This window comes from Meleagris gallopavo, chromosome 1, assembly GCF_905368555.1.
Source record: "Meleagris gallopavo chromosome 1, MGAL_WU_HG_1.1, whole genome shotgun sequence".
Classification (NCBI taxonomy): Eukaryota; Metazoa; Chordata; class Aves; order Galliformes; family Phasianidae; genus Meleagris; species Meleagris gallopavo.
Genome location: NC_139404.1, coordinates 34,295,570 through 34,309,146, shown reverse-complemented (window position 1 = coordinate 34,309,146; position 13,577 = coordinate 34,295,570). Strand labels below are relative to the sequence as shown.

The window sequence follows — 13,577 nt, the reverse complement described above, 5'->3', positions numbered from 1 at the left end:
GGACATTATTGCTTTCTACAATGACCTGAAAGGAGGTTGTGGTGAGGTGGGGAGTGGGGGTTGGTCTCTTCTCCTTTATAACAGTGTTAGAATGAGAGGTAACGGCGTTAAGTTGTGCCAGAGGAGGTTCAGGTTGGATATCAGGAAAAATGTCTTCTCAGAAGGAGTGGTGAGGCATTGGCACAGGCTGCCCAGGGAGGTGGTGGAGTCACTGTCCCTGGAGGTGTTGAAGAAATGTGGAGATGCAACACTGAGGGACATGGTCAGTGGGCGTGGTGGTGGTGGGTTGATAGTTGGACCAGATGATCTCAGTGGTCTTTTCCAACCTTTATGATTCTGTGATTTCAAGGGGTGATTGTGGTTTCAAGGAGCACATCCTGCTTGAGGCATGGGCACCAAATCAATGAGGAAAAATGCTGTGTCAGGAAACTCATGTTCAGTGCATAAGTTAAAGTTGGAAAATCCTTCACATCAAGATGAAGGACTCGTGAATGGCTGTTAGACCATGTGAAATTGCATAATTCCTATAAACGTGAGATTACAGCAAAAAAGAATCACAACATAACTGCTAGGCACAATGAAGTAGATACAGCCATCCACCCCCCAGACCTTGGAAAAAAAATAATTAGGCATCACTTATCCTGCTATCATTATTTTAGAGTAAAAGTCAAACCAACACTTTACAGGGGTGGTTTCTTTTAATAATTATTATTTTATTTTTGGTAAAATATGAGTGGAATATTTAAATGCTGTAGCATCGGTCATGGCTGTTTCGGAGCAATTTCGGTGGTGAGATCTGAGGCCTTTCGGTCAGGAGGCTGAGAGGAGCGGGCTGCAGCAGGGACTGGTGCACGGCAGAACCTCCCTTCTCTATGGGGCCGGTCCCGCTCAGTGGGGTCCCGCACACGTTAACCCTTCGTTTCTTCACGTTGTGAAGAGACAAACCACGATGTAGGGCACGGCGTGAGCCCACAGGGCCAAGGCGGGAGGCAAAACAGGGCAAGGGGCACCCGACATTTTGGCAGCCCCGAGGGCCGCGGCCCCTCGGTCCCTTCAACAAGTGACAAGATGGAGCAGCGTAGCTGTTCCGACCCCGCCCGGCGGAGCCCAGCCGTACACCCCCGGCGGGGCGGGGCGGGGCTGCGGGGCAGAGGCCGCGGTGCGGAGCCGCCCGCCCAGTGTCGAACGGCTCTCCGCGGCCCGGCCCGCACCTGGCGGCGCCCGCCCCACCCCACCTGCCGGGGCCGCCCGCGGCGCCCTCCATTGCGCAGCCGGCCGCCGGGACCGGCGTCCCTCCGCGCCTCCCCCTCCCACAATCCTTCCTCCGCTCGCCCCTCGCCTGTCCCTGGCTGAACCGGGGGGAGCCCGCCCCGCTCGGCGTCCCTCAGGCTCCGCCGCCTCCCCTCTCTCCCCTCCCCCCGCGAGGCCGCCGCCCCTCCGCGCTGCCCGCCCGAGCCCCGCTTCCCCCCGCCTTCCGCCGCCCAGCGCGGGTCGCCGCCTCGCCCTGCCATGAGCGCCCCGCCGCACTGAGCAGCACGCGCGGAGCCATGCCGGGCTGGAAGAAGAACATCCCCATCTGCCTGCAAGCCGAGCAGGAGCGAGGTGAGCGCCCGGGGAAAGAGAAGAAGGGAGGAGGGCGGGGGACTGCTGCTGCTGCTGCTGCTGCTGTGCCGGCGGTGCCCGCTCCCGGCCTGGATGGGCGGCCCCGCGCATCCCGCGGGCTCGGCGGCGGGGGCGGTGGCGGCGGCGGGGGGTCGGGGCTGGATGGGCGCCGCGCCGAGCCGCCCCGCTCCGCTGGTGGCAACTAACTTTTGTCCGCCGCCGGCCCCGAGCCAGGCTCCTGGGTGAGCCGCGCGGAGAAGGCTGTGGCACCCTCAGCGACTTCGTGGAACTTCCCGGCGTGGGGCAGCGACCCCCGTCCACCCTCGTGGAGCGGCGCCCGGGCGCGGCGGGCTCCTCGCCTCTGCTTTCGGGGAAAGGGGCCGTGCCTTCCGCGCATCCCCGAGGACTACTGGGGGTCCCCCGAGCCGCCCCCGGACCGGTAGCGGCCGAAGGGCAGCCTCGGGTCTCCTAGCCTTGGCTGCGTGTTCCTTTGGCACTGTTCAGAGTAAGCTAAAGAAAAAGTGACTCGGTCCTCCCCTCAAAGAGGGCTTCTACCACTGGAGGTTATCATGGCACTGCCTTAGGGTCTGTTTAAGTCAGAGGGAAAAGGGCCGGTGCATCTATGTTTGGGAACTTTCAGGTCTGCCTGCCCTCTTCCACCTGCCTCAAACCCTATGTTCTATGTGCCCTGTTCTACGGCAGCACATGAAGCTGTGAAGTAGGACAGTCGTTTTTTATCTGTTGCCTTATTGGAGAGAAAGCTGTCCTGCTTGGAACAGAAATTGACAAAAAAAAGAGGAGGTTTGGTTTGCTCTGTGAAAGTGGTGTGCTCCTGCACTGGAGGTGAACTGCCTCGGAGCTGTGCCCTGCTCCTTGCTGTAATTCCTGCCTTAAGGGGTGGCTGCTGGCAAACATATGACGTAATAAAAATAGTAAGTGAGGTGGGAGCAGGTATCTCGCCTGCGAGAAGCTGTGTTTTGTCTCTCTCTTTAGAAAATGCGGTTATTACTGAAATGTAAGGTCGAATGTCTTCACGTCAGGAATGTCTGTGCAGCTGAGGAATCACAGCAATAGGATAGAAGACAGTTGTCAGAATGTATCAGATGCTTTTACAGATGGGGAAACTTTAAAAAGGGTCTAATCTGGATACGTCAGAAATGGGGAAGATTTTCTCCTTTCATTCTGCATAAAGGTTGTGTCATGAGCTGTGCCATGCAGGCTCGTCTTTGCAGGAAGCAAGCAGTGGTCAAGGCTTTGATGGGTCTAGTGCTGATTAGAACACCGATTTGTTAACTGTTCCTGTCTATTAATATGTTTATTTAATCCTTCCTTTTCAGTGTGGAAGTGGATAGATTTATATTACAATAACGTTATCACTGTGATGCTTCTTGTTGCTGTGTTTCCACTGTGCAAATAAAAGAGCTCTTCTGCACCTGAAGTAAATGATTACTTCCTGAAGTATGTTTCACTGCATATTGCTGTAGTTTAGCTAATAATTGAGCAGGGCTCCAGTTATGGGAACTCTTCTTCTTTAGACTAAAAAAATATTGAATGGTCCAAATTGTTAATCAGCACCGAATTTAACTGTCCTTGGGCATAAAGAATAGAAGAAATAAAGCTTTCAAACTAGCCAGAAAAATGGCCAGTGCAGTAATGAATTGAAGGTGTATCTTTAGCTAATGTAGAAGTTTAGCATGGCATTGAGTTAAAAGGCAATTACAGATACGGTTAAATTCTGGTTCAGAGCCAGTTGTGCTAACATCCCCCTCTGCTGTTTCTGGAAAATATTTCCATTCCGATGCTCTGCAGAGCACTTGATATGTGTTGTGCTATCAGAGACTTTTATGAATGTCAGTGCTGTTGTTTTAAACAATCATCGAGTCCATCTGTCGATATTCTGTGATTTATGTATGGAATAGCATTGGATATAAAACACATACAGTTTACATTATAGAATATGTCACATCCCATATACCAGCGTGCTTATATATGAAGTATCCATTTATCTATCTCAGGTTCTGGTGGATATTGAATAATAATACATACATGGAATATTTTGATTCAGTAATGTATAAGAAGCACCTCATGCACGTGCATTATTTGGATTGATGTACGTGCAACCTGGCTGTTTAAGCAGTGTTTCCCTTCACTGCAAGGAGCTCATCTCTGTTGCACCCTGCAATTGCCGGTAGGACAGTGGCAGTGCATCAGCTGTGTAACAGCACAGCACCTCTCTGTCAGCTCCATGCAGTAAAGGGAAGAGGTGGAAAAAAAAAAAAAAAAGTAGGAAACTAGTGAGTAGTTCAATAATCCTGATTCATCCATGCACCTTCGGCTGGCTCTCTTCTTCAGTCTCAGCTTGCTTGTATCTGCTATCCACATAGGTCTTCTCTGTTATAACAATGTTAATGTACAGCCTTAAGTTCAAGTGCAGGTGTAGATATTGTAGCAGTAAGTTGGAATCAGAAAAGGAGAGGGTGCTGGAAGTGGTGGGGTTACAGGGAAGGAGAGGTTGGCTGCTGGCACAACTGATTTGTACTGACCGTCTTTCCCAGACGCTTCTTCAGAATTCACTGTTCTCCTTTCAGCCCTGTCTTAGGAGCTGTGCTTGCTGCACATGTGTCTGTATAGAGCTGCCGGTGCCCCTGTCCCTGGCTGTGGGAAGGAGGATGTGTGGGCACTGTGATGTGGGGCTTAGAGGTCGGTGGGTTTGCTAGAGCGGCTGTGGGGGCTGTGAGGAAACCTCAGAGTCAGGTGTATCCCCATGGCACTGTGGAATGGAAAGCCCCCTTGGTACTGATGTTTTGTCTTCATCCAAACCAACACAGTATTGCTTTGGGAACATTTCAGATGGCTACTGTGTCACCTAGTGCATCAGAAACATGACACGGGCGCTGCTGCAGTTGCATATTGCTGAATAAAATGTATGTGAAACGTCATTATTTTTATGGGAAGAGCTGTCAGGATATTGGAAACAGTGATACCACTGCATGAGTATGCTGGGTGTGCTCTAAGCAGGGTTATTTTAGTGTATCACTATCCTTGTTTGCCCCTTCTCTGCTTTGGAGTTTTTCTTCTGTGTTGAATACTTGCCTCAAAAAGTCCTTTGCTCAGCCCTTCGTTGTAGTTCCTTCAAGTCCTGCACTGAAATGGAGGTTATCCAAAAACTTGACCAAACAAGAATTTTGCTAATGGAAATTGGCCAGTTGTACTAAAATGATATAACAGAAAAGTGGTCAACACTGTTAATTCAGCTTGGCAAAAATTGATACTCTAAGTGAAGGAGAACAGCATGGCATGTGCCACTCCTATATTCTACATCTCTCAAAAAATGGCACAATATGATTTATTTTTATTTAATGGCAATCTAATCCTGTTATAAACCATCTAAAACACTCCTTGAGGTGACATCTGAGCAAATACTTTGAGAAGAAAAATGTTCCCAGAGTTAATTTTGCTCATTTTCTCTTCCAGTCAAGTTAAATGAAGGTATTTTATGGAACTCCTAATTCAACTTTATAGCTGATCAAGTTTGACAGGAGTACAGAAAATAAGATTTGCATATTTTGTGTGTTCACTGAGGGGCTGCTTGGGATCCCTTAATGTACATGGTTATTAATTATAAGAATGCATCTAAGTATATACTTTGATCCTGATGATAAAACCAGGTTATTATTATCTAAATCTAGTATGCCTTCCATAGATGTTCTGCTCCTGTTCTCAGTACAGTAGCCCGGTTATTTTGAGGATGAAGGAAAGACTACATTTTTTATTTCCTGCTCATGCATTTATCCCTCTTAATTTCTTCTCGTCAGGGAAATAAGTTGAAATTTAGGAAATGTTTTAAAGGAAACATTTTAAAACCCTGCACTCAAGGATTAAAGAATACACATTACTTTGTGAATCCTGCCTCAAATACAAAGCCAGTGTGCTCTGATGGAAGATGTTGTGACAACACACGTCTATCTCTGAGCTCACTGCTGTGCGAGCTTGTCTGCTTATTTTAATCTGGGAGAGAATCATTTTCTCAGATAAGTGAGAGATACAGTCCCATTATTGGACTTAATTGTGTTATTGTGGCTTAGCAATTTACATCTGATCAAATAAGGCTGCTTTAGCAGAGGATATGCTTCATGCTCTTTCTGGATACAAGTTAAAAAAAAAGAAAAGCTTATATTTCAACACAAAAGGATGAGAATAGCTGTTCGCTGTCTGTAAACTGAGGCCTAATAAGGTAAGAGGAATCTTATCCTTCTCCGGCCTAAGTGGGACCTCAGAAGCTGAAGAAAACAAGCTGAAGACCTGGTACTTGCAGTCGGTTGACTGATTTGTAAACTTTGGGATGTTGGGAAAATTGGGACTGGACACCTTGTTCAAAGGCTTTCCGTGTTTCTTTATCTGTTGTCTCATACGTGTGCACTAGGTTTACGTGGGAAGGTTTTGACTGCCGGGGCCTGCAGGGCTGCCCTCTGAGCAGAGCCCGGCACTGTCCCACATCAGATCAGAGCAGCTCCAGCCGTTCCATCACGGCCCCGTCGCGGACCAAGCGGCGCTGGGTGTGCTCCGAGAGAGCAGGCTGAAAGAACAGGATAACTGCTGTGCTACAGCAGGTGGGGGAGAAGGGAGAGATGTGAGACACAGCCCCGCAGGCACCGACGTGAGGGTAGGAGGCGCTCCGGGCGCGGAGCAGTAGCTCCCTGCGGCCCAGGAGAGGCGCACAGAGGAGCGGGCCGTGCCCCGCAGCCCGCGGGCACCGCGCCGAGACGATCCCCGCTAGCGGCCGCGGAGGTGCCCGCGGGGCAGCGGTGGATGCGGTCTGAAGGCCGCAGCGCGTCGAGCCGTAGCTGCAGCCCGTGGGGAAGGGGCCCGCGGTGGGGCGGGAAGGCCGGGAGCTGCCGCACGTGGGCAGCCGTGTGGGGCGGTGCCTGAAGGGCGGGCCCTGCGGTACGGAGCCGTGCTGGAGCAGCGCTGGGAGAGCTGCAGCCTGTGGGAAACACACACAGGATGGGTTCGGGAAGGGCGGCGTCCCGTGGGAGGGGACGCGTGGAGCAGGGGCAGAGAGACCGTGGAGGAGAGGCAGATGTGTGCTATGGGCTGACTGCATCCAGTGCTCGCTGTTCCTTTGCACTGCTTGAAGGGAGGACGAAGAAGAAGTGGATAGATAGGGGAAAGTTTTTAGCTTGCTTTTAGTTCTCAGTGCACTATCCTCTTGTTAAGAGGCAACAAATTGCATTAATCTTTTTGTGCTGAGCCTGTTTCGTCCATGACAGTACTTGGTGAGTGATGTCCCTGTCCTTGTCTCAACCCTTGAGCCCTCTTCTATGGTGTTTTCTCACCCTGTTCCTTTGACGAGGGGCGGTAAGAGAGCAGTGCGGGGGAGCTCATCAGTCCACGAGGGTCAGACCATCACAATGTGTCATGTGCCTCCTGAGAAGTCAAATCAGAAGTCAAATTAATCTTGCACAGCTGGTCTTTCTTTGCTTGATAGCCTGAACAGTGAGGAAGGTCACAGAATGGCCCAGGTTGGAAGAGACCTCAAGAATCATGAATCTCCAACCCCTCTGCCACAGCCAGCATGAATCTCCAACCTCCCTATTTAATACTACACCAGGCCGCCCAGGGCCCCATCCAACCCAGCCTTGAACACCTCCAGGGATGGGGCATCCACAACCTCTCTGGGCAGCCTGTTCCAGCACCTCACCACTCTCTCTGTAAAGAACTTCCCTCTGACATCCAACCTAAATCTTCCCTCTCTCAACTTATAACCATTTCCCCCTGTTCTGCTGTCACTTACTGCTCTGGCTGAGTAGGATAAGGTGACACTCAGCACACAGAGGATGCAGGCACTGCGTTGATTTCTTCGTTCCTTCTCTCAATCAGCTGGGACCAAGACACAGGGATAAGAAAGAGGCAGTGATTGCTCCCTTGTGTCCTTTTAGCATGAAAGGAGTGGAGAATAAGCAGAAACCATTTATATATCTGGTGATCTGCACAGCCACATTAACAGCATTTTATGATCTGAAGTGTTAAAATAATTCAGTAACTTTCAGAATCTTCATGAAGACACAGTCTTTCCTGAATACTGGGAGATGACCATCTACTGTGTCTGGATCATAAGCAGGTTTTTCCCTCTACAGAAAAAAAGATGTGACATACCTGATGTACTGGCTGCATTTTTTTTTTTTAATTTTTTTACAAAAGCAAAACAGTTTTTGCTCATGTTCATTAAAAATGGAGAATTAGATTTGGTCTGGGAATTTGCTAGCAATGAGTAATGATTTATTGATGTGGCAACAAACACTCCAGCTTCTCTCAAAGAACAGCAACATGTACAATTGGAAGCACTAACAATATTTGTCGATAATGGGCACAGTTGCTTTTGCAGGTGTCTGAGAGCTATAAAGAGCTTCAGCTCTAAACACAATTTCTTGATGAAAGAATTTCCTGTGCACTCATACTTCACAGGGAAGTGTAACTGAAAGCACAGTCTGTGTTCCCTCAGTAATGCAGAAGCAGACAACTTTCCTTGAAGCTCTGTACATACCTACTTAGCTCCACTGTTTTTTGTTTTTTTATATGATTCAGAACTGACTGAACTACCAATACTCATGGTTCTCCATGAGGAACAGTCAAGAATGTGTTACTCATGTGGCTGCAGTAGGCATGCCTTGATGGTCCGCATTCCCCAAATTGCTCATATCAGATCTATGTTTAATCCTGCTAGTGCCTAAAAAAATAAAATAAAAAAAAAATAATGTATTGAGTCACTGAGTCAGCACAGGGTCTTATGATCATGCCTGTGAAATTCAGTGTTGTTTGAGTGTTCTACCTAAGTCATTTGTATTTATGTTGAAATGTCAGAGCACCATCTGTCCTGACTATGCAAAAACAGACTAATGAGATGTGCCAGCATCCTGTGTGGGGACAATTGGGATCACCAGCTCAGTATTTAAGTTTGGCAAGTTGAGTGTGCTGCCCTGTGAAATTCATTTGTGTTGGAGTATGTTGGTACCATTTATGTTGGATGCAAATAATCTTGATTACTGTGTCACCTTACTGATTTTTTTTTTTCTTACTTTCTCTTCCCATTGGCACAAGCTGTACTGAGTAGCTGGGCAACACAAACTGTTCTGGCTTGTCCTATAGTGCGGGCAGCCAGGTTTTACGGCTCTGAATTAAGCTGATGAGCTAATGCTTTTTATAAAGTCATTTTTGGTGCTATTTCTGCTTTTTCACTAATTCTACATTACAAGTTAGATGCAGTGTGGTGCAAAATTCTTTGCTTACTGTTAAAATATTATAAGAGGACGTTAAAATGAAGGAGACTGATGATATTTCACATGGAAATTTTCTTTGGAAATTACTGCAGGAATTGAGAAGGACAGGCGTGACTGACACAACCTCCATCTGTTTTGTGCAGGGCAGCAACGTTCTTTCATTTCTTATTATCACTGAAAATCACCACTGTGAAGATTCTGCTACTGTGCAGGAAAAGCTGCAGAGAATATTTTAATAGTTTTACTTCCCTCCTTACATATTGGGATTCCACAGACATTAGGGAGTTGTCTCATTGAAGTTTGGCTCTTGAAATAGCCTAGCTGACTGTGGAAAAGTCTTACTTTGGGTTAGTGAGCTGCACTATGCAGTGCAGAGCTTTCTTCCTTAAGAAGCTTCATGCTAGGTGAATGTACAGCGAGGTAAGATCTTTCTGTCCCCGCACTCTGAAGTGTGAATTAAAGTGAATACACACGTGTTTAACAAGGTGAGGAAGAACATAATGGTGACCAGAACATGTGTTGAGGTGAGCCAAATGATTCTTATGGGTCCCTTCCAATTTGGGATATTCTGTGATTATATGAAATCAGGGATAAGTTTTCCCTTTATGAGCTTTTTGTTTCTATGCAGACAAGATAGAAATACTGTCAGGTATTTGCCTGAATTGAAGACGTGGTATTCCATAGTCCGAAGCTTGTCTGGCCTCTTCCACAGCAAGAGAATGCTCATTAGAATGTGGTGGGTTTTCTTGTTGTTTCTTTTCTTTTTCAAGCAAACAAATGGATAACAGTAGCTAGTCCAGCAGCAGCTAATACCTGTATGCAAATCCTTCTACAGTGGTTGATGATGTGTGTAGAATAACGTAGGCAGCAAGAAGGAAAATGCATTGGGTCCCTGTGAGTGGTGACTGTGTGGCTCAGAGCAGCAGAGTTTCAGGGTTTGCTAATGGGAGGGCTCATGGAAAACTTCTATTAACATGTGAGTAACAGACCTGTGGACTTCTCGGATTGTATTTGGATTATAGTCTTTGTGGTCTGAATACAGTGTCCTTTGTACTGTTGGAAAGATGGGCTTACAATGCTACTTTTGTCTTTCACCACTGCTGCTAACTCCTATTCACCAAAGATCAGCGATGAGATCAGAGCTGCCAGAGGTGTGTTTTGGCATTTGATCTAGGCCAGGATGGTTTCGATAAATGAATTGCATCAAGCTCCCTACTATCCTTTGCAATCTCCAAACTGATCTCTAAAAACATTGCTAACTGGCAGAATGTTGTCCTTGGTTGTGCTCCCATCATTATGAAGTATTGGGACCTAATTCTGAGATAAGGCTCTAGTGGAATTAACAGGCCAGTGTGCTACCCAGACAAAAAAAAATTTAAGTTCAGTGACAAACAATAAAGCGTTTGTGTTGTTTCTGAGATAGGAGTGGATTATTTATACAACTGCTGGGCAGAAGCTACAGTGGTAGTCACACAGAGAATACTCTGGGGAGTGAGATTCAGTGCCCACCGAATGGATGAGACTGCTGTATTCTGGAGGTTAATTTACTTGTGCCAGCAAATGTACTGAGCCCTTGTGTTTGCTAGCAGAGGCCGTTTATTAGTCCAAGGTCTCTTCTGAAAAGTTAAGGAAAGTTACTGCCCCAAAATATGTTGCCTTGTTTGTGTATATTTCTGCCAGCTTTATTCTTTCTTATTTTTATGTTTCTGGTGTTTTGGAACCATCCTACTGTTTTTGAATGTGTGAGATTTGGCATAGAGCCTTTCCAAAATAACTGATGTTAAAGCTTCCTATTTTGTGAGGAATATGCCTGTGAGTTATTCAACAGTTTTTCATCTAATTATAACCTTTCCAAACCAAATGAACAGTAAATGAGACATAGGATTGAACCAAGTTTTGTTGTAGAGAGTTTCTATGTATGTCATACATTTGGTAGATCCAATGAAAGGAATCTCCTCTCTCACAGAAACATATTCTGAAATGATAATTTGCAGTGCTTTTAACTTTACCTCTTAGTAGGACTGTTTGCAAAATGTGCAGGAGCCTGATAAACTTGCAGGATTTGCGTGTTATAAGTGAAGCAGTTGATGAAATCCTTTGAGCTGGGGTGTGTGCATCTGTATGGAGAGGGCATGAAAGAATGAAATGGATGAGACAAGGCTAATTCAGGAGCTTTATAGTTGTAGCTCTTGTGAGTCAATAACTTACTGGACTTGGAGATACTATCAGTAGCAAAAAGCCCAAACCGACCCCCTGATCACACTTCAAGCACACAGTGTTAAAACATGGCTGGTGAGTTTTCTTGTGTGCGACCTTATTGAACTAATACATTTTGTAACTTAACTTTCATACTCTATTGATTTGAATATTATTTGGTTTTCATGTTCTCAGGGTTTTCTGTCATTACTAATGCTGAGAAAAATGATGTACTGATTCTGGCTTTTCTTATAGTCTCTCTTGTTTTCTATGCCTTATTTGAATGAACTAACCCTAACGCGATTTGAAATTTCTCATCTGCCTGAGGACATTCTGTGTGTCCACAAATTTAGGCGTGCACCCATACCTGCATTTGTTTAAAGAAATAAAGCATCAAAAACAAACAAAAATCCCAAAAGGAATGCTATACATTGTATTAGCTCATCATTCTGCTTAGGTGCATTTTAGATGTGTTCACTGCTATTTGTTTAAATATTTAGTGTGAACTGATTCATGCTTTTTAGAACACTTAAATATGAAAAGAGCCTTAATTTTCAGATGAATTACCCTCAGCCATTCAATATAAATTTTTCAAACCAAGTAAAAAGAAGGTTCAGTTGCTGGCCCTATGTTATATTTGTGCTTTTGTCAAAGAGCAGAGCAATAGGCAAGCTGTGACTTGTACTCCTATACACATTGCTTTTTTGTTAAGTAACTGGAGACATTTTAAAGAAGCACCTCCTAATATCTTATGGTGACCTCCTTGGGAAAGTGGCTTAAATATAGGAAACATCCTTGTAGTTGATTTATGGAGCTCCAGGCCATCTGCAAAACTTTTCTTAATACTTCTCGCAGCTCATAATGTACATTAGGCGAGTTTGGACATTTCCTTCCTCTTCCATCACTCCTTGTTTTTGTTGTTGTCTTCTTTCATATATGAAACTTCTGAATGTCCTAATTCCAAACTCTGGGTTTTATGCAGTTCTGTGAATTTTTTATATTGTGGTGTTGATTGTTTCTGTGCAATTACGGTACGTGGGCTTGTAAAGCTACACGCATTTCAGGGTTTGCAATGTCAAAGATATGCATTTTGATTACATTTAAAATACATCCTCTGTGGCACGTTCTATGGACGAAGGAGCACAGGTGAGGTTCTGTTCCTGAAACTGTTCTGAAGCTGTGTTTTGTGATAGTATTTTGTCTCAGTAGCACGCCAAGGACTAAAAGAAAAACAAAAATTTGTCATGAACTGATAATTTGTCAGAGAGATGTTTATCATCAGAGTAGGCACATAGGAGGATTGAGTCAGTAATCTGTCCCGCACAAACTCCTTCATCCAGCAAAGTATTTAAAAAATACATGTTTTTCTGGATCAGATCACAACGTTGGGAAATTACTGGGCTCTAACTGTTTGAATGGGTGATGCACGTGGAACCTATTCATTTGATGCCAATCTTAGGAAGATCTTTAAGTCAAGGCCACTGAAACCTTTGCCAGTTAAGTGTATGATACTTGAGAACGGTTAATCCTTTTGAAGTCAAAGTGCTTAAATTTAGGCTCATAAGTTATATGCTTAACTGGATCAAAGGCTAATTATAAAAAGAAACTCTTTATTTTGTTTAATTAAAGATCATTCTTGTGATACTAATGCCAGTATCTGTGGGAGAAAGAGCCAGAGAAGAGGTATAAAATATCATGATTTTTCTCTTTTTGATTCAAAGTGTTTTTTTTCCCATTGAATATATAAAATATATATTTCTTTGGGGTATTTCTTTGCTTATTTTTCATATTTGTTGGAAGTGAAGCTAAATGCATGTAACAGTAAGATACGTTCTTCTTTTCTTTATGGTGGAAAAACATGTTTTCCATTCACTGAAAGGTGTCTCCTCGTGAATACAAGTAATAGGCAAAAAGGTGTGCTCAGAGCCAGCAGCTCTACAATCCAAAGTGGCACATGCTGTTGATGAGAACAGCTCTGAGATCCAAGTGCGTTTTTGGAGTTGCCTGATTCATTATCACAGAAAGGCTATTACGTACCAGAAGAGGAGGAAAAATCATTGGCAGGGTGAAGATGGTGAAGGATGTTTTATTCCAAGCTTGTCTTCCGTGTGTGGATTCCAAAAAACACGTTTTTTTTCCTTTTGTTTAAGTACAATAGCCCTTGAAGCAGAAGCTATCAATTTAAGGAATAGCATAGTATTGTGATTGAAATAGGTAAGAACTTTCTGTTGATGTCATTCAGCTATCTGAGCTGTTGGCATTTGGGACAGCTTCCATTTTTGTGTTATTTCATCCCACGTGAGACTCCAAAAGCATCCAAAGGAACACGAGGATAACATCTTGAGAAAGAAGGATTTAAATACTGTGGGGCTATTGCTGTGAATTGTCCTTGAAAGAAGTTTGGAGGAGGAATAGCAGTGATGATATTTTGTGCTTCATACCTTAATTCTTAGTAGGAAAATACATATGGTTTTGGGTAATCCTTGCTACTTTGTGCATTCC

At 45.1% G+C, this 13,577-nt stretch overlaps 1 protein-coding gene across 4 annotated transcripts in view; it reads left to right on the top strand.

Moving 5' to 3' along the window:
- Positions 1-1,127: 1,127 nt before the first annotated feature.
- GRIP1 (glutamate receptor interacting protein 1) overlaps positions 1,128-13,577 on the top strand; it is a 305,207-nt gene continuing 292,757 nt past the window's right edge. For 3 of the 4 annotated variants that reach the window (XM_085220767.1, XM_085220785.1, XM_085220756.1), the window contains exon 1: positions 1,128-1,602. In XM_085220767.1, the coding sequence (XP_085076893.1) occupies positions 1,548-1,602 (55 nt within the window). In that variant the 5' untranslated portion in view covers positions 1,128-1,547. The remainder of the gene's footprint in view (positions 1,603-13,577) is intronic. The other variant, XM_085220794.1, reaches the window with a different exon arrangement.